Source organism: Rhodamnia argentea, chromosome 7 (genome assembly GCF_020921035.1).
Source record: "Rhodamnia argentea isolate NSW1041297 chromosome 7, ASM2092103v1, whole genome shotgun sequence".
NCBI lineage: Eukaryota > Viridiplantae > Streptophyta > Magnoliopsida > Myrtales > Myrtaceae > Rhodamnia > Rhodamnia argentea.
In genome coordinates this window covers 25687534-25707368 of record NC_063156.1, presented here as the reverse complement: position 1 = coordinate 25707368, position 19835 = coordinate 25687534, and the positions used below count along the sequence as shown (strand labels likewise).

The 19835-nt window shown below is 41.6% G+C and overlaps 2 protein-coding genes and 1 pseudogene across 2 annotated transcripts; 2 read left to right on the top strand and 1 right to left on the bottom strand.

Moving 5' to 3' along the window:
* Positions 1–1872: 1872 nt before the first annotated feature.
* Positions 1873–7364, bottom strand: LOC115730669. The gene is made up of 8 exons (XM_030661279.2): positions 6985–7364; positions 6801–6868; positions 6110–6176; positions 5794–5948; positions 5599–5669; positions 3279–3347; positions 2837–2937; positions 1873–2282 (listed from the first exon to the last, which is right to left on the bottom strand). Exons 1-8 carry the CDS (start codon positions 7300–7302, stop codon positions 1983–1985), a joined length of 1149 nt encoding a protein of 382 aa, XP_030517139.2. The 5' UTR covers positions 7303–7364; the 3' UTR covers positions 1873–1982.
* A 2290-nt stretch (positions 7365–9654) lies between these two features.
* LOC115742504 lies at positions 9655–12541 on the top strand (annotated as a pseudogene).
* Positions 12542–13539: 998 nt separating this feature from the next.
* LOC115742463 lies at positions 13540–18312 on the top strand. The gene is made up of 6 exons (XM_048282517.1): positions 13540–13667; positions 14552–14873; positions 15560–16007; positions 16372–16670; positions 17428–17790; positions 18041–18312. The coding sequence occupies exons 2-5, from the start codon at positions 14571–14573 to the stop codon at positions 17764–17766; spliced, it is 1389 nt and encodes a 462-aa protein (XP_048138474.1). The 5' UTR covers positions 13540–13667; positions 14552–14570; the 3' UTR covers positions 17767–17790; positions 18041–18312.
* Positions 18313–19835: the final 1523 nt, after the last annotated feature.

The following is a 19835-nucleotide window of genomic DNA, read 5'->3' as shown; positions in this document are numbered from 1 at the left end:
AGCTGCTAATTTATGTCATTAACTTGCTGGGTAAATTTCTATTATTGTCCATTCATTGATGCATTAGGTTAAAGGATGCAAACCGAGAAGATAGAAAAGAGCATAAAGATTCGAGCTCCTTTTGGCAATTGGCCTTGAACTGGCCTGTTCTTTTGTTGGCTGGGTTCAGTTCAACTTGATCATTGGAATGGGCCACCTGGACCATGCTTACTGTCTTGGATTCACGATTCATTGTTGTACTAGAGATGGAAGCCCGGAGCCAGCCGGAGTGTTCAATGTTCAAAACCCTAGCATTGAAAGACAGATAGCTTTGGTTCGTAAACTCAATTGACTCATCTAGATTGAATTTTTTAGGTGTGAAAGTTGTGTGCACGCACTTGTAGCTCGAGGGATTCACCTTTCTTCGCCCTCATCCCCCCCCCCCCTCCTCCTCTCTTTTCTTTTAGGCTTAATTTGTAATCTTTGACAAAAGCTAGTGTTTTAACCCCACATTGTGAGGTGCATCCTTTGAAATGAGAACCAATAGCATGGCTTCCGATGCTACCTCCAGTCTTTCAGTTTACTCGAAGCCCTTTTAGGAAAAATGACCAAATTGCCCTTTGTAGGACATAGTTCGCGAGCTGCTGACATACTGAAATTGATATATAGATGTATGCAGACCAATTAATGAAACTGCAAGAGGTGATTATTCTTACTTCATTGCCTTTACTGATGATCACTCACGAGGAGGCAGCAAAGTTTGCAGCTAGCTAGCTTTCATTAGAATAATGTCAAAATCATTCTAGAAATCTCATTTTTGTCCTAATCCATCCTTCAAAATCCAACATAAATCTACCTGAAATGTCCCCAGAAAGAGAAAAAACGTAAACAAAGAAAAGGTTTCTACAACAAAAGAATTCCACAAACATGAATAGAGCTCCAAGGACCCTCGCCGGCCACTACGGGAGTAGGAAAAAAAAAGAAAAAAGAAAATATTATTAAGTTTGTCCACTTTAGAACCGGCCGACAAAGTGGACTAAATGTGCACAATCACAAAATTTTAGGATTCAATTGGCCCAAAAAAAGGTTTACGACTGAATTGACACAATTACAATAGGTTTAGATTTTTTTTTTTGTAATTTTCCCTTCAAACTTGGGTGTGTAAAAACATGTTACTGAGTTCAAGTTGGTGTAGGGTACCATCGGAAATTGAAAATCGGTTAGGCCTGAACTGGATGGGCGACGGATTCTTGCTTCGATCGAAGATGCGCGGCAGAAAAGTGAAGAGAAGGGTTAGTCACGACGATGGCCTCCCCCTCTCAATCTCCAGTATGCGCAGTTTGTTGCACAATTGACAGGAGAAACCAAGTGCATCAATTGCTAGAAAGTCTTATAATCCCACCGCACTGGCTAACGAAGTCAAAGCTCAGGAAACTTTGTCTCAAATTGAATGTGTTATTTTGCACTTTGTTCATGAAATGTTATGATCCGGGTTCATGGACTTAATGAGGCTAACAAAATCTGACTTCAGTCATGACTGCTATTAAGAAGAAAGATTCCTTTATCACGAGTAGACACCCAGCAGTAATGCCTCTATCCGACCCTATTCGTTGTGGTGTTCAAACTGATTCATTCAGCTCTTCGGACCATGGCGTTACTCTACCACTGAGTTAAAAGGGCCCATTTGATTCAATTCCTGTATCAGTTCCTACTCTACCATGCATATAAGATCTATCTATATATTATATAGCTATTTCTATCTATAGAAATCTATGCAGTAGACTCTGAATGGCTAGTGTGAGAGGGAAAAGCATGGGCATATCAATTTAGAAGGAAGGAATATAGCGGTGAAAAAGCTGCACCACCATGGCACAACCCAACAAGCCATCTCAATTTAAAAAAAAAAATGACATAGAAAGCACAAGCAAAGTTGAACTATAGGAAGTGGTACTAATATAAGAAGTACAAATCTAATAGTACAATGCCAGGACTGTCCTACGACTCTACCCTAGAGCTATTTCCATGGGTTTATATGGAATGCTCCTCGGTCCAAAGACTCGGTACACCACGAAAACGGATAGGCACAATGAGACCACAGACAACAATAGAGAGAAGGCCGTAGTTGCATCCCATGAACTTTGTGATGCCGTCCTTGTGAGGGACGAGCCTCCAAAGGATATGTCCAGAGGTACCCAGTCACAGTTGATGGAGAAATGCCCCGACCCGTGCCATGGGTTACCATTGATGGGATACCAGAATGCCACTGACATCTTGCTTGATTTACCTATAGCAAACTGGGCATCCTGCATGAGTCAAGTATGGCAAGTTATATGAGAATCTTCATTGTTATAGCGCATGTTCACAATGCTTGGACATTAATCGAATGAAATAGCTGATGTGGCAATAGGACACTAATAGATCAAACAATTGAATATTCCGGGGACAGTAACATCCAGTAGGTCTACTATCATGCAGATAAATATGGTCTCGGTATGTTCAGCAACCAAGTGGTGTCTCCAAGACAATTCGAAAGCTTTCAGCATGGGGTAAATCAAACACTGGAGCTGCCAAACATTTTACAAGGTTGAATGACCCAGAAAACTTTGAGGTATCACACAAGTAGATGTTCTGCGTATCAAACCTGAAAGATTCAAAGTACCTAACAGCTGTATACTTTAGCATTTGACACACAGGTAGTCAACTGATATCCAGCTTTAGTACAGTACTAACAACATTTTGAAATAGTCTTACTTTCTGGATAGATTTCATCATAATAACAAGGAATTTTGTGATATACTCATGATGCATGATGCCTGCACATTGCAGTAACATTCTGAATCAACAATCAGTTTCTAACCTGTTGTATGCGATCCATAGTTCGCAAAGGCCTAGAGAATTCAAAGTAATATGTGCCCTTCTGACCATCTGAAGCATATGGACTGTCTTCTTCCACAAAACCTGATAGAGAATTCCAGCCATGGTAAACATGAGAAAGTATGGTGCATAGACACATCTCCAACAGTACATAAGAGGGACCCATCAAAAGCCTAGGTTGGTTTTTATCAACTTTAAGCTTGACCAATAATAAGTCACAGCGGACTGGCACCTCAGTTTCATCTCTGTGTTTAGAACTAGAACTTCTCAACTCTACACAACCTCAGCTCCGGATGCCTTCATCTTAGGTAGGCAAGACAGAGTAGCTTGGGACTAATTGAGATTGGAAAGCTTGGTTGAAGCAGTGGGAGAAAGTTGGGCGAGGCATATACAACTGGATACAAAACTAGAAATCAGGGAACTACCTGAGTGAACATTGAAGCTGCTATGCCACCATGCTCCATCCCAGTTATTCTGTGCACTGGAGTCATTCCCTGACAGAAACCGGTCAAGTATTAGCGACCTAATCTCTTCTTATATTTGTAGATTAAAAAGTGAAAGGTTGGCATGTTCATTAGTCTCTTCCTACAGTTTCATACTATTTTGTGGGGAAGAGGGACAAATGGACCAAGAAGCCAAGTGGGAAGCAACTTCAGTCAAGTACATGAAGCAAGGATGCCTGGAAAATTTCCCAGTTGCACTTAAAAAAAGGAAAAATTTCCCTTCGGGCACTCATGAAAAGTTACAAATTAGTACGCCATTAGATATGAATTGACAGGAGATTGAATTGTCCGATATCCTTTTTCAACCCCTCCCCTCCCCACCCTCTCCCCCAGGTTACTTTTGTCGCCTATCCAGACAAGTGAGTAGCTCTATTTGATTTATCAAAAAGTAATGCTTGAGCTATACGCACATTAGCATTACGCAGCACTTCTCTTAAAGAAATGGAGAGCACTTGTTTTGCACACTAACGGAGCACCACCGGTTAGAGTACTAATTCACGAAAGCCGCCAATAGTTAACCATTTTTTATTGAATTTCTTTTAGGTTTTAGTATATGCAAGGGAATGGTAAAAGAAGGCCAATTTATCTAGAATCAGCATGGGAATTGAGTGCAAAGAACTAAGCACTAATACACACATTGGAAGCTACAAAAACATTCATGGCATTGAAAATAATGGATTGATGCCAGTTTATTTGTGAATCTTTGTGCAAGGAATCACATGGGCTTGCCAGGGCTTGAAGATCTGTCCTTCTATTTCTCATGGTGAATTGGAGAATACTAGGGATTCCTTAACTCAGTGGTGTAGTTCTATTTGCCACAAACCTAAAGAAAGGTACGAATGTAACAAAATCCAACTCAACATCATTTGTCGAAGATAAACAATATCTGAATTGTAACAAAAACCAACTTATCCTAGTAGCGACAGTAATGATCTATCAATCACCGCCATAGAACAGAAGCCCTAATTTACCACACACAACCTTTATGATTTGTTCCCTGCCTTCCCAATATGCTCTATAAGTTATCAATAGAAGCAGTTAAATTGAGAATGTCAGCCACGGCACAATGGAAGCAACAACTATCAAAAGCTGATCTATCAGCAACACTCAGTTGCTCTATGCTCCCGTCATAATGACTTACCAAGAGTATCTAGGGTAACATTCCCATTCTGCCAATGCTATAGTGGCCGAAGATGAAAATCCAAAGTGGACATAGGAAACTAGTATTGGGGAGGAAAACTTTGGAGTCTTTCAATTTTATATAACATCGTGGACCCGTTTTCTGAGCAGTTTGAATTTCTAAGAGACACAATATGTATTACATGATATCAGGAACCCAAGTCATGAGTCTGAATCCTAATAGAGCCCCTCTTTTTTTTTTTTCCTATTTATTAGAATTGTCATTCTGTTTTCCTACCTCCTATTGTCTGTTCGATGTGGTTACATCCACATCTTGTATTTCACATAAAAATCCACTTACAAATGGAGGGGAGTCATAAGAATGTGCTCATAGATATCGTGAACCTGTTTATTAACAGCTTAAGCTTTTGAAAATGGTTTGTCTAGCATAATATAACTTTTCTTTAAGTCAGTAGTATACAAAGTACCAAGACTGAAAATTCAATGACCAAAAGAAGCAATAAAAAAAAGTGGAGGCTGTGGCCCAGCTAAAAAAGAATTATATAAGCGAGGAACCAAAAACCAGTTGATCACGTTCTCTTGATTGCAAAAGAACGGAGAATGCAGCACACATCGATATCTCGTGCAATTGCAAAATTCTTTTAAGTTAAAGGGCACAGTCCATAATACAATAATGCAATCCACTGACTATAAGAACAGATTGTATGATCATGTACCTAAGGTAATGGTTTAGCAAAGACACGGAAGATTTGGAAAATGGGTCAAGCGGTTTACTCGAGAAAAGACAGCAGACATGGACGCATTCGAAGAAAAGTCATGTGGCTCTGAAAAGAGGACAAATTGTTTGAGACGGCAATCATGGGATGCCCTAATGAGAATATGCAACTTGGTGACAGCCACATGTAATTTGAGTAGAAGAACTAAAACTGCATAAATGCATTATTTGGAGAGAGATCTTCAGTTTATCGGAATTTGCAATCAAATAGAGTACCATGGCTACAAAGCATCCATGCAGGCAAACCCAACTTATAGTAGAAGATATGGTGGTGGTCCTTAGTATTGGAAAGAAAATGGAAAGTGAGCTGCAAAATTGATGACATACCCGTAGGACCAGTTCCATCAATGTATCTACAATGTGGGCTCCAAGCATAAAGATCAACCAGATGGCCAAATCTGTTGATAGCAAGCAAATGATTTCATATAACAGTAGCAAATACCTATTGATTCACAACAATCCAACGATGGAATATGTGGCACTTTTATGAAGGTCAAAATATAAAATATTGCAGCATGTCACCTGTCCCCCCCATTTCCCTCTCCATTGTCTATTGGATTTCCACCATAAAGTCGCCCAGGAATGGCAGTCCCAATTGAAAAGTGCATGATGTCAACTTCATGGCCTTTGCATGTTTTGTTTGTGCATGTATCAGTTCCTTCCTTACACCCTCCCATCTAGTTAAAACATAAACATAGGTAGATTCAGTTCTAAAGGAAGCTGCACTCCTGAGTATAACTAATATCCACAGATGATGAAAAACTACCAAAATTTATATCACATACATCAGGGAAGAGGGCAAAATGTAGGAAGCTTCAGTAAAAGTAACAACAATTACATTATGATAGGTTGCACTATCACCGATTTGGAACATTAGAGCAACTGAGGGGCATTTGGGGCTCTCCCTGCATTGCCAAAAGGAAAATCAAGTCAATCCAAATCTTCCATGATAGGACTTCAATGAAAAGAAAAGAATGCGGAATCTCATCATGGAAAGCATCCTTTATTTGGCTAATATTTATGAGATTAATGCCAACTGATCTGAAGGATTAAGTTGTTAAATGAAAGCGCGTAAATAATCAGTTTCCACACATCAGTCTCACGCAAAAACCTAGGGAGCGCATAGGAGACGCATTAGAGAATTTACGTATTAACCACTAATCTTTTAACAGTTTAAGTGCTTAGATAAGTCAGCCTTGATCTCGAATTGTGACGGTAAATAACACGCGAAAAGATATATGGAGCTGCTTAAATCTAAACAAAGAACAAAAGGACCGGACCTAAGCTCACTGAAGAGAATACATCACAACAAGTTAGGCAATATTTTCTAGTACAAAATCATGTATCCAGTCGTGGCAACAACAGTATGTTCAGATTCCCACTTACTTGCGAGATTTGACACCATCACTAACGATGCTGAATCGACGAAACCAAACAGTAACTCCAAAAAAGGGAAAAAGAAAAGAAAGGACAGCACCAGCACCCCTCAACATAATGACTGCTTTGAATTACATAAAATTTAAGCTCACCCTTTAGAGTAAACATAGTTCCCATCAACCTGCAACAAGAAGAACACACTAGTCCCATCGTGCAGAGCCTGCCACCATGCGAACAAGCTTCATCAACCTACCAAGCTCAACATCCAACACACGGAAAAGCAGAAAATCAACCATAGGCGTCATCCTTCTCGTCTAATTCGTCGCGAACACGCACCTTAACGGTCATTTTCCCCCCGCCATACTCCTTGTCAGCATCTGGGTCGAGCGCTGGAAGCAGAGAAAACTCAGACCCCTCGATATCCTTCCAATCGTCGCCGTGCCCATCCAAAGTGATGATTCCGGGCTTGAAGCCGGCCTCGATTCGGACCTCCAACTCGGGCTCGCAGCTCCACTGGCCCGATTCATGGTGCGAGCTGACTCGAGCGGTCGGCCAAAGAGAGAGGAGGAGAAGAGGAAGAAGAAGAACGACAGAGATTCGAGGCATTGTGTGGCGCGCAAAGGGATCGAGAGGACTTGGACCGCTATCGCGCATGGTGATGCGGTTCTGGATTGCCTTCCAATCTTTATGGCGAAATGCAGCGAGCTAAGGTTGACTGTGACTGTGAGATGGACCCAAGAGAGTGACACGAGTATGATCGCGTTCGTTGAATATTTGACTCTTCTATTCTTTTTTTTGTAGACTATTCAATTTTGGATTTAGACCCATTAAATTGTTATTTTATTAACTATTAATTTCCAGATATTGGGTTTAAATTACCATTTCCTTATGCTGGATCCAAAGTTTCTCGATAAACTATTCTATCTTAGATGCACTAACAATAATACGAGGATCGTGCGCTATGTACTGCTCACAATTTTTCATTTTAAGTAAAAAGGGTGACGGGGTGCAACAATTGGGTCTTAAGAATCTCATGTCCATTGCAAAACGATTGAATTAAACCGTAACTATCATCCGTAAAGCATTGATTGTTAAAGTTTTCAGACTTCGAGGATGGACAAGCCCGACAATATTGCCCAATCGGCGTATCGGGCGCGAGGAGCACTCTTTTACTCGAGGGTTCGCTTGCGAGCCTGTCACGTTTCGAAAACAAGAGGGATTACAAAAAAAAACAAGAAGTATACTGATGAATAGTTTAAATTACTGAAGTTACTTAGCGATGGAGAGTAGGCATTAACTCCAATAATTAGGCACGTATAAACAAAAGGGCAATACAGTTCCAGTAGAAAATGCGTTGAAGTGGGTACTTCTTTGATTGTCTAGGAGAACATATCCGGTCAAAATGTTTTTTTTTTCCTCCTCTAATTTCGTTTATTTTATGAAAAATAAATGATTATGAAAATATTTTTCTAAAAATAATCGCTTCTATATCTTGAATTAATTAGTCAATGAATTTTTTTCATTATCAATCATCGTCTATATTTAACATAATACAAGCGATCATTTTTAGAAAAAATATCTTTATAATCTTCACCCTAATATCAATTGGATCATTGCGCGTTAAAAAACATGATGCCAATTCGATAGTGCGTTAAATATATTTGAGTGGATTCAAACCTAAAAAGAAAAAATTTACTGGTGTTTTTCTTAGGCATTCAACCGAGATTTACACATTTAAAATCATATTCTAATAATAAAAAAATTACTAAAAAAAATTTTAAATTTATTGCAATTGCGTCAATCTGATATTAAAATTTTTTTGCCGGTTGAGTCCTAAATCTTTTGCAATTATACCAATTCGGTTTACTTTGCCGATCGGCGTTGACGTGGCATCACGGCAACTCTGACATTGCTTTCTAAAGTTGGATGAGGGTTGCGAACATTGAAACACACGCAAGCAAATTGATTTCTACGATATGGCCAAAAGATTATAAAAAGGGGTGAGCAGTGAATTGTGATCTCACCCCTCACAACTTTCTAGTTCTCTTCCAAGTTCCAAAGATTATAAAAAGGGCTGACCAGTGGATTGTGATCTCACCCCTCACAACTTTGTAGTTCTCTTCCAAGTTCCAGCGATGTCTCCCAACAGCCTTCATCAACTTTCGTATCATAGAAGCTTTTGATCTCTTTAAGGAATAAATAATCACGGTCATCCATTCTCTAATCTTCCAAAGGCTTCTTTTGGGCGGGTTCAAGAACCTTCCTTGTGATGTCAGTGCCAACAATCCTGTCAGATTAAAGAAAATTTTTAAATAAGAACCTAAAATGCGACCATTTTTCTCAAAAGAGAACTCAAACTAAATTTAACATAGTTTCAAATAAAGGCCTTGACGTGCACCCGTCATCTCACATGCCACTTTTCAAGTCAATGACCGAGGGCATTTTTTACCAAAGTTGTATTTTACTTTCACCATTTTTTTTCTCCTTCTTCTCGGTATAATTACCACTTTAAATGTACATGCTTTGTCAGGCTTTTAATTGAGACTAGATTGATTACTTCATACTCTTATTTGAGACAAAGTTAATTGTGAGCCCTCTTTTGAAAAAATGATTGCCCTTGAGGTCTTATTTGAAATTTTTTCCCGGATTAGTTTCTAGTTTCTAGTTAATGGGCCACATTAAAGTATAATAACACGGAGGCAGTGTATTCTACATGGGTCTGTTGCTATATCTATTAGTCAAAAGATTAAGGAAGAAGAGCCCAGAAGTATCCAAATTTGTTGGATACCCACTTGATTCTGTTGGTTTTTCTTTGATTCCCCTTTCCAAGAACTTTGCCCAAAGCATTCCATTCTGTTTTTCTGTATAAATGGATGTCTCATGGCTTAGCATTTCTTCCTGTGAAGATTGAAGAGTTCTAAACTATTTGCCAGGCATTGATTGTGTTAAGACTTTGTTACACTTGCTTCGGCAATCTCTTGTTTCTTCCGCTTCCGTTTCTCTGTCATGAAGCCTCCCAATGAGCCACTCGATCCATGCATCAACATCTACCAATCCCACCGTATCAAGCATCACATTCATTTGTCTCATGGGAAGCTATGTGTCGAGGGAGGGCCAATCCTCTCTGATGTCCCGAGCAATGTGACTTTCACTCCCTTCTCATCTCTCTGTGAACCTTCCAAGTCCAATGCACCGCTGTCCTTGCTTCAGTATGTCCAGTCCATCTCACACAGAGGACGCTTCTTGGGCTTTACCGAGAAGGATCCGTTGGACAGGTCGATGAACTCTCTGGGAAGGTTCAGCGGCAGAGACTTCTTGAGCATCTTCAGGTTCAAAACATGGTGCTCCACCATGTGGGTGGGAAGTTCTGAGTCTGATCTGCAAATGGAGACTCAATGAGTGCTATTGGATGTACCTGAGGTTGATTCTTATGCAGTGATCCTGCCCATCGTAGAAGGGAGCTTTCGGTCTGCGCTTCACCCCGGGAGCGACGGGCACGTCATCATTTGTGCGGAGAGCTGCTGTGGCCGAGTAAGAGCATCGTCTTTCGATGCAATCGCATATGTTCATGTGTCCAAGAATCCTTATACCTTGATGAGAGAGGCCTTTAGTGCTCTCAGGGTTCATCTCAACACATTCAGGCTATTGGAAGAGAAAGCTGTGCCTTCTATTGCAGATAAATTTGGTTGGTGCACTTGGGACGCTTTTTCTTTAGCAGTTGAGCCTGTTGGTGTTTGGCATGGATTGAAGGATCTTGCAGAGGGCGGCATTTCCTAATCATCGATGATGGGTGGCAGAGCATCAACTTGGATGGGCAGGGACCCAAGCCAGGATGCGAAGAACCTCATCCTGGGCAGGACCCAAATGACTGCCCGGCTTCACCGGCTTGACGAAGGGGAAAAATTCAGGAAGTAAGAGGTGGGAACCATGTTAGGCCCCGATGCTCCTGCTTTCGACCCTAGGAAACCGAAGATGCTGATCTCAAAGGCCATCGAGCTCGAACATGCTGAGAAGGATCTGGACGCCGCAGTGCAAGACGGAGCCAATGATTTGACGGAGCTTGAATTGAGGATTGAGAAGTTGACAAAAGAACTTGATGAAATTGCTGGAGACGAGGGTCAGAATGAGGTTAGTAAAGGAGAGGGTAAAGGTGAAAGCTTTGGGATGAGAGCTTTCACTAGGGACTCGAGGCAAAAGTTCAAAGGCTTGGATGATGTATATGTTTGGCATACTCTCTGTGGTGCTTGGGCTGGGGTGAGGCCAGGATCAACTCATCTCAACTCAAAGGTGATTCCTTGCAAGCTTTCTCCTGGGCTCAATGGGACAATGGATGACTTGGCCGTGGACAAGATTGTCGAAGGCAGGATCGGTCTTGTCCACCCCTCCCAAGCCAATGATTTCTACGACTCCATGCACTCTTACCTCGCTAGCGTCGGCATCACCGGAGTGAAAGTCGATGTCATTCATGCAAGTTGTTCTCTCTGTCAATATCTAGATTGGATTTTGCCAGCCAAGATTCTCATGATTCAAGCATTCTAAATGCAGACTCTTGAGTATGTGTGTGAAGGCTATGGAGGGAGGGTTGAGCTTGCAAAGGCATATTACAAGGGACTGTCAAATTCGTTCAGAAAGAACTTCAAGAGAAGCGGGGTCATATCCAGCATGCAACAGTGCAACGACTTCTTCCTCCTTGGGACTAGACAGATATCCATGGGAAGAGTAGGTAAAGACCAACCAAAGCTGTCATTGGCCTCTCTCAAAACTCTGGACTTTCGAAGAATTTGTTCCAAAAATGGTCAAATTGTGAATGCAGAGACTTGATTTTGAAGGTTTAAATGTGAAGGGGACGACTTTTGGTTTCAAGATCCAAATGGCGATCCAATGGGAGTCTACTGGTTGCAAGGAGTTCACATGGTTCACTGTGCATATAACAGCATGTGGATGGGGCAGATCATACAGCCTGACTGGGACATGTTCCAAACGGACCACCTGTGTGCTGAATTCCATGCCGGCTGAGGCGCCATCTGCGGAGGGCCGATCTACGTCAGCGACTCTGTCGGGTTCCATGACTTTGGCCTCTTGGGGAAGCTTGTGTTCCCTGATGGGACCATCCCCAAGTGCCAGCGCTTTGCCCTCCCAATTAGGGACTGCCTCTTCAAGAACCCCCTCTTCGATAACAAGACAATCCTTAAAACTTTGGAACTTCACTAAGGTAACGTCCCTGTCTGTCTGATAAATCTAGTTGAGGGAACATTGGACATCCGACACGCCCTTAATTTATTTATTTTGTTTTGAAACATTGTTACAGTTTGGAGGAGTGATTGGTGCATTCAACTGTCAAGGCGCTGGCTGGGACCCGAAACAGAGGAGGATCAAGGGCTATCCAGAGTGCTACAGGGCAGCTTCTGGTTCTGTCCATGTGACAGACGTGGAATGGGACCAAAATGATGCAGCAGCAGCAGCCCAAATGTGCGGGGCTGAAGAATATGCAGTGTACATGAGCCGAGCCGAGAGGCTCCTCCTGATGACCCGGGAGTCGGACCCGATCCAAGTGACCCTCGACCCATCTTCCTTCGAGATCTTCAGCTTTGTGCCCGTCATGGATCTTGGACCCATCAAGTTCGCCCCGATTGGCCTGGCCGACATGTTCAACAGTGGAGGGACGGTTCAAGAAGTGGGGCGTGAAGATTGCGGGAGTGGGATTAGCGTTGGTGTCGAGATCAAGGGTCAAGGTCGGTTCGTGGCCTACTCAAGTGGGTCGCCGGGAAGCTGTCGTTTGAACGGGGAGGACGTGGGGTTCGGGTGGTCGGTTGATGGCAGATTGGCCCTGAGCGTTCCTTGGGTTGAAGTGGCTGGTGGCGTTTTTGATGGAGTTTTTCTTTTTTCACATTGATTTTTTTTTTCATGTATGCCCGTTTTCTAATGTTCATTTTCATTGTTTTGTGTGAAAATGCCATGGGATTTAAATGTTTGTTCATGTGCTAGTTGTGAAATAGAATTGATAAGAGAAGAAGATGCTGATTGCTGGATTTCTTGAGTTCACTCATGGAAAAAAATGAAAGAAAATTTTCATATAAAAGTCTAAAGTGTTCTATTTTTTAAGAGTCCTCATTATTTCAAGAAAGGGCCCTCGCCAATTTGCATTTTTTTTTATTATTTTCCTTTTTTCGATTTTTTGATTTTGATTTCCTTTTTTTCCCTATTTTTCCCCTTCGTTTTCGCCGGTGGCCAATCTTAGCCAACGGCCGGCCACCGGTGAGAGTCGACCTTGCTTGTGGCGAGTGAGGGCTCGCCTTGCCCTACCCTGGCTGGCCATCGCTCAAGAGCAGCAACATGCGAAAAAGGAGTAAAAACAGAAAGGAGAAAAAAAGAAAAAGAAAAAAAATCAAAAAATGGGAAATGACGAAAATACCATTGGTTAGATCTCCCATCGAGGCCCGCTATGTCAAAAGCAAGAGAAACCCCATCCCTCTCTTTGAAATAATGAGGACATTTCATGCTCCTATTTAAAATAAAGTCTATTTTAGATCTTTATTTATAAAAATGGGAGTGCTTCATATCCTTCTTTGGAATTTCTCCCCTAATGCAAGTGATAAACGAATTACACACGATTGCTATCATTCTCATTTACGAGTTAATTGAGGTGACAAACTTAGCTCTTGGTATAACATGATGTTATGAGAAAAGGAAAACAAATCTTTTCGGGGATCCTTTGTTTGTTCTTCCTTTCCATGTAATTACGCAAGGAAGGGGAAATTTCGTACATGGCCATAGGGGAGGGAAAAGAAAGAAAAGGAGCAATTGTGGGTTCCCACGTCCTTTCGCAGAAATACGGGGGTGTTCTTGCAATTTGGGATAAATTTAATACATGGAGGATGAGACACAGAAGCAGAACGGGATTGCAATAAAAAAGGAGAAGAGGAGAGGACCAGTTAGACCACTGTCCATCGCCTGAAACCAGAAACCGGCAGCTAGGGTTCATTTTCCCTCCGCTCGCCGCTCCAACGCATTCGCTCGAGGTGACGATTTCTGCTCAACTTCATCTTCTTCGCGCCATTACTGTCGCTAGGTTTTACTGCTGTGATCGATTCCTTTTGTTTCCCCATACTCAGCGACCGATTTCGGTTGTTTCGTTTTGGTTGCTTGTCAGTGAACTTCGTGCGCGATTGTCCGTTCATTTTTAGCCTGCGCTTGGGGCGTCTAGGGCATCGCAATGAACAATAGGTTGTTTTCAGAGAATGCGCGTGCTCAATCGTGTTTTAGGTGTCGCATGATGTGGTATTGGATAGCGAAGAGCGCTTTGAGATTGTCGTAGGCTATGTCTCTCCTCCGCGGGGCGTATCTCTGCCGTTGTTGCTTAGGTCCATTCCTTGAATGGTGCCGTGGCTTATGGCTATAATGGTTTCACTGCATTCTGCAGTTGATGTTTCATTAGTATTTGATTAGAAGTTGCTTCACTATGTGTATGTTGTTGTGTCGCAATCCAGATTTTAGTTTGTCGGTCAGACTCTGCAGTGGTCCTGCTTTTCTGTTAGTTTCAAGGTATAGTATTATGGAGGCTTAATGTGGTTTCCTTGAATGGCTGTGCTACTCCTGGAGGAGCAGTTCCTTGGAATGGCCCTGGAAACCCTCTCTTTTTCATCTTTGGGATTCACATGAGAGAACGTTGAAGTTTTAGAATATCTGGTGCGCACAAGGTTGATACTAAATTCTTCATTGGCTAAAAGTCTACATTATTGCCAGCAATATAGTAACTTGATGGTATTGGGAGTAGTTGTTGGTGTTTCTAGTGAGAATTATTGCTTCAAGAGTTTTTTTCCTTTATCAGCTGTTTATGATGTCTCACCCCTGTTTTTCTGATTGTTTCTCAGAAGCGATGAATGGTTTTTGGTTCATTATGCAGGAAAGGAATCATTGCCGTCATGTCTAACAGATCAGATTCTGATATAGACGATGATTTTCGTGACCTGTACAAAGAGTACACGGGTCCCCCAGGATCTGCTACCGTCAATGCACAGGATAGAGAAAAAACAACCAAAAGGCTTCATTCTGGTTCTGATGAGGAAGATGAATCTCGTGACCCAAATACAGTTCCAACCGACTTTACCAGCCGTGAAGCAAAGGTTTGGGAAGCGAAGTCAAAGGCTACGGAGAGGAACTGGAAGAAGAAGAAAGAAGAAGAGATGATTTGTAAAATATGTGGCGAATCTGGTCATTTTACTCAGGTCTTATTTATTCTTATGCAGATCTTTTTAGCTGTCTTCTTACCCAGTTCGTGCTTGGTGCATATGCTGGTCTTTTTTAGTCAATGTGCGATATGTAACAGGATGGATGTTTGGAAAGGGTATATTTATGACTAGACAATTGTGATTCTTGAGGTAGAGTTTAGGTTTGTCTGGTGATTCATTGATTTGTCTACCTGAAGATTCGCTTTCTTTCCTGGCTGTTATAATAGGGGTTGATGTGGATTTGCAGCAGCCAACTTCCTTCCAGGTTCAATAAAGGAATTAGTATCTTATCTAGAGCTCATATATGATTTGTGTTGATAATTTAAGTTTGATTGATGTCTGACTATCTGTACGGAAATGTATCTTTCAAAGTTTAGCTTTACCAACAGCTTCCGTGATTTCAACGTTGCGGTGGAAAGATAAGGGTATATGCTCATGCATGTGTGCAAAGAGGGCTAGCCACTAAAGGAGATTGCAATTTTCGATACTTTAGGTGCAGTTATAAGTCTTAATAGAGTTAATTTTCTACCATCTTTTAAATCTTATAATGTGCTGCCTCTTCAATCCACATAACCAGCTACTTCCCATTAACGTTTCCCCCAACTTCCAGGATCGTATAGTCCTTAATGTTCTTTTAAACTAAGTTGCATGATTGGGACTTACATTGCCTTTCTTATATGCAGGGGTGCCCCTCTACTCTAGGAGCCAACCGCAAGTCCCAAGATTTTTTCCAGAGAGTTCCTGCCAGAGACAGTCGTGTGCGAGCGCTATTTTCAGAAAGAGTGATACAGAAGATTGAGAAAGACACTGGCTGCAAAATCAAGATGGATGAAAAGTTCTTGATTGTTAGTGGCAAAGACAGATTAATCTTGGCCAAAGGAATTGATACTGTGCATGAGATGATTAAAGAGGATGGTGATCAGAAGGGTTCTTCTAGTTCTCGGATGTCCAGATCTAGGTCACCAGTGCGCAGCCCTGTGGGCGAACGGTCAAGGCAGTCTCAATCCCAGAGGTCTCATAATGGTCCACCTAGTGCAACGCACTTCCAACAGAGGTTTAGTAGGCAGGAAAAAGTTGTTGAAGATCGTGTTCGTGATGATCTGAAAAAATTATCAAGGGGTTCTCCGCAAGGTAGGCAAAGTGCAGGATATGTCTCTGGCATTGTAGAGAGCTGGTATAACCATGTCATAGAATGTTAGGCCCACAAAAACTTTATCCATCTGGATGAAGTTATTTTTGGATTGTTTGTAATGGTGCTTGTTGCTTATGCTTGTCTGCAGCAAGAGGTAAGTTCTTAAGTTCAAGCATTTTACGCCTGATTCTGAAGTATCTTGTCATGGATCAGTCTGAAACGGAAGTTCTTACAGAAAGAATCTTCAGTCTTGGTTGCCTCAGATGGTTCGCCTTTATCAATAACTTCATAATTTATCATTGAAGCTACCAACTTGAATAGCACCTCGTATCAAGTGCTTAACACGCTCTTCCTTTCGTGAAGCTTATGGTAATGATAGGGCTAGAGATCATTCAAGCCGTTCAAAATCTCCAGCACGTCCTCCATACAGAGGCAACTCATATAGCTCTTATGATGGTCGTAATCAGAACATGGGTGCTTATAGGACTGATGGTTGGAATAGTGAGAGAAGGGCCTCAGATATGCGATCTGGAAGTCAGCTTGAATTGCCTTCCCATCCACAGACATTGGAAGAATTAGAGTTGGAATATAAGAGGGAGGCCATGGATCTCGGGAGAATTCGAGATAAGGAAGAAGACGAAGAGAATTATAAACATCGTGAGGTAAGTACTAAGAGGCGCGTCTCATAATAATGCTTTGGGTAATGCCAAGCTGCTCAATATGTCTGCACACTGTGTGCTTAAAGCAAGAAAAAGCATAATAATGTTTGGAGCTATCTAAAATGATTCCACTGGATTAGTGCTGGTTGATTGGCTTTGGGCCTTTTTTGGAAGGAAATTTTTTGAACACCACCTTTAGTTCTACCAGCTTGTAGACATAATCTTTTTTCACTTTATGTTGGGAAAAGAAAGAGTTATACGCGACTCTTTTGGCTCTTGCCATATGATTGATGTCCATTTACTTGTTGAAGGGTATGACTGGTTGTCATTAGAGTTGGGAGCTGGGTAATGGAAGCTTTCTCTGTACAAACTTGAGGGTTTTCCTTTAGGAAATGTAGCTTGCAAAAATTTATTTGGGGTCACTTGAGCTTTTGTATCTCCCTTTTCTGATTATTAGTTGGTTCTCTTAGATGGCAATTGACCTGACTCTGCACTTGACAGATATGCAAAGCAAGATATATGTGGGCATCAATAATGCCAGCTAGAACCTTCATTAGTGCCTTTGTCTTCCTTAAAGTTGTCTTCTGACCTGCTATAATGTGCACATTCTGGCTTGATGCAATCTCCACTTATAGATGGATTGCTATATGTTACAGGCTCGTTTTTTTTAATCCTTCACACGTTATTGTTGCTGTTTATGGCTATTAAAATTTTCCTTCTGCTATAATTTATATGTTCGTTTTGGTTCTACGGCTTTAAGGCTATACGGGAAATAAGGGAGAATTATTTGAAGAAAGTAGCTACTGTCAGGGGTATGCATGCAAAACAGTGGGAAGAATTTCTCCAGTTTGATGCCCAAAAGCATGATCAGCAGGCGCGCCAGCAAATGCCTGGTCCTGGTTTTGGCGGTTATAAGCAACAAGGTTATTCTGATTTTGATGGTTCAGTCAATCCTCAATATGCTGGAGGGGGTATACCCGTTGATTCGAGGAATATTTATCCAAACCATATGGAAACTTATCCTTCAAGGCTTCAAGGCGCCTATGGTGACTTTCAGCGTCAAAGACAAGGTTATGGAAAAACTTATACGCGTTATTAATCTTGCTTGCCAGGAATATGCTGGGTGAGTTGTCTTTCTAATTTAGCTAGATTTATGCTTGGTTCCTTTTAAATCTTCGGTCTGCTACTTCTGATACATTGGGAGCAGTGGTGATAGGTTAGATTAGCTCTAGTGGTATGGGAACCATCTTATACGAAATTGTCTGTAGTCAAGGGAAAATAAGCTAGAGATATCAATTTATAGGTGTTATTTGTTCGATCTTCGAGATCTCTCCTTTTTTCGTTCATTTTAAAATTTGATTACCAAATTTCAGGGTCTGCATCCTGGTTGAATAGGTTTGGGCCGCAATGGAGCTTTTGTTTTGGTAAGTGTCATGTTTCTAGACCCAATTGGAGAACAGTTCAGCCGATTCATTGTCCTGACACTCTTTTTTTCAATGTTTGGTTGTCGAACTGAGTCTTTTGTAAAGGAATGAGTGCTTTCAAGCACGTATTTGAGCAGTAATGCTTGATAGTAACTGGACTTGTGAATGCTTCTGAATTTTATGCTAGTGGCAGACAATATCTGACAAAATGTATCGCCATAGAAGTACAGCATGATACTTCTTCCTTTCCTTTCTTTTGGAAAATCTGTGACGCATATTGAGAGGAGGGTAGGGATGGAGGTTGGCGGAGCAGCAAAGCAAGTTACAGGTTTCTAGATGCAGTGTTCATTGACTGTCAATTTTAATTTTTTCAGTGCTCGTGTCTCACGAGTTGAAGGTACTGTCGAGGTTACTTTAATTTTACTCGGCTATCAATGGTTTGCGAATCTGCTCTAGAGGTGCCAAGCTGTTTGCGGGAAAGTTGTGTATCAAATGTAATTAGACTGTTCAGTTTTTATTCTCTGCCACTCCTGGTTGTGCACTTGGTGCCTGTGTGAGCACCAGTATAAAAATCATGGAAAGCTGGGTTAGCCCCTACCGCAGGTCCAGGCATCCATTGTTCTTCTTTTCCATTTGTGTGTTTACATGGTGTGAATTGTGTGGTAAGATATGGCCTTAGTACTATCGTATATTCAGCGAGGGATTTTAGGTGAAACTTCCGATGCATAGGTTTGGTCTTTGCTACTTTACCATGTTAATTGTGCCTTGGACCAGAATTGGCAGGTTCCTGAATTTTGTAGTCTGTACGTATTTTGCCCAAGAATACTTAGAGGGTGACGTGAAAGTGTTGGGAGTGCTAACCAGAGAGTTTTTGTTATTTGTGCATAAAATGGATCTTCTACATTGAGGCAAATGAGTTGTGCACCATCCCAGAAGATGGTGTTGACTCTATCTATATTGTGAGGGTCTGGTCCCGGTTCTGAGAACCGGTGGATTGTCTCGTAAGTGGGGATTCTAATTCATTGAAGCGGGGGTCTTTGTTCTGTTCTATGTTTGAGTTTGGATATTGGTTCAACCGACGAGGAGATGCGGCACGTATAAGTTAGGTGACTTTTGTGACCCAAGTTTGGTCACCATTTTCTGGTGCTGCATCGCTTGGTCAGATTCACTTAGAAGGAGAATTTGCAGACTTTTTTTTCTGTTTGGTCGACAAATTTGCAGACTGATGTTGCTACCAGTAGGTAGTCCTTGTTAGCTTCAATCGGCCACTTCATATCATCTCGGGATTAAATTTCTCGCATGGCGCTACCCGGTGAGTACTGACATTGGGCTTGTGGAATTTTAAATTCATTCCGTCTGTGATAATTCATTGAGAGGATAAAAGATGGCGTACTTGGATCAATATCATTTTTACCCTTCCAACAAATGGGAGGGGTTTCCTTTGGGGGCATGTATTGAACCACACTGTTTCTCGGGAGATGTTGGGTTCTTTGCTGAGGTCCAGGGGCGTCTGCGATTCCGTTTGAGGTCGATGATGATCAGATGGGTCCGGCATGCCTTGAAAGTAGCCGATTGCAATTCCTCATCGTCGTTGATCATAGAAGCTTGGAGGAACTCGAAAAATTATCAACTTAGTCCAGGGCCGTTGACCCCTACTGACCATTTGCGTAGCACCCCGGTGTTTCCACTTCTTTTTATTAAATTTAAATAAAAAAACTTATTAAAAATCAGATTTGGATCAAAA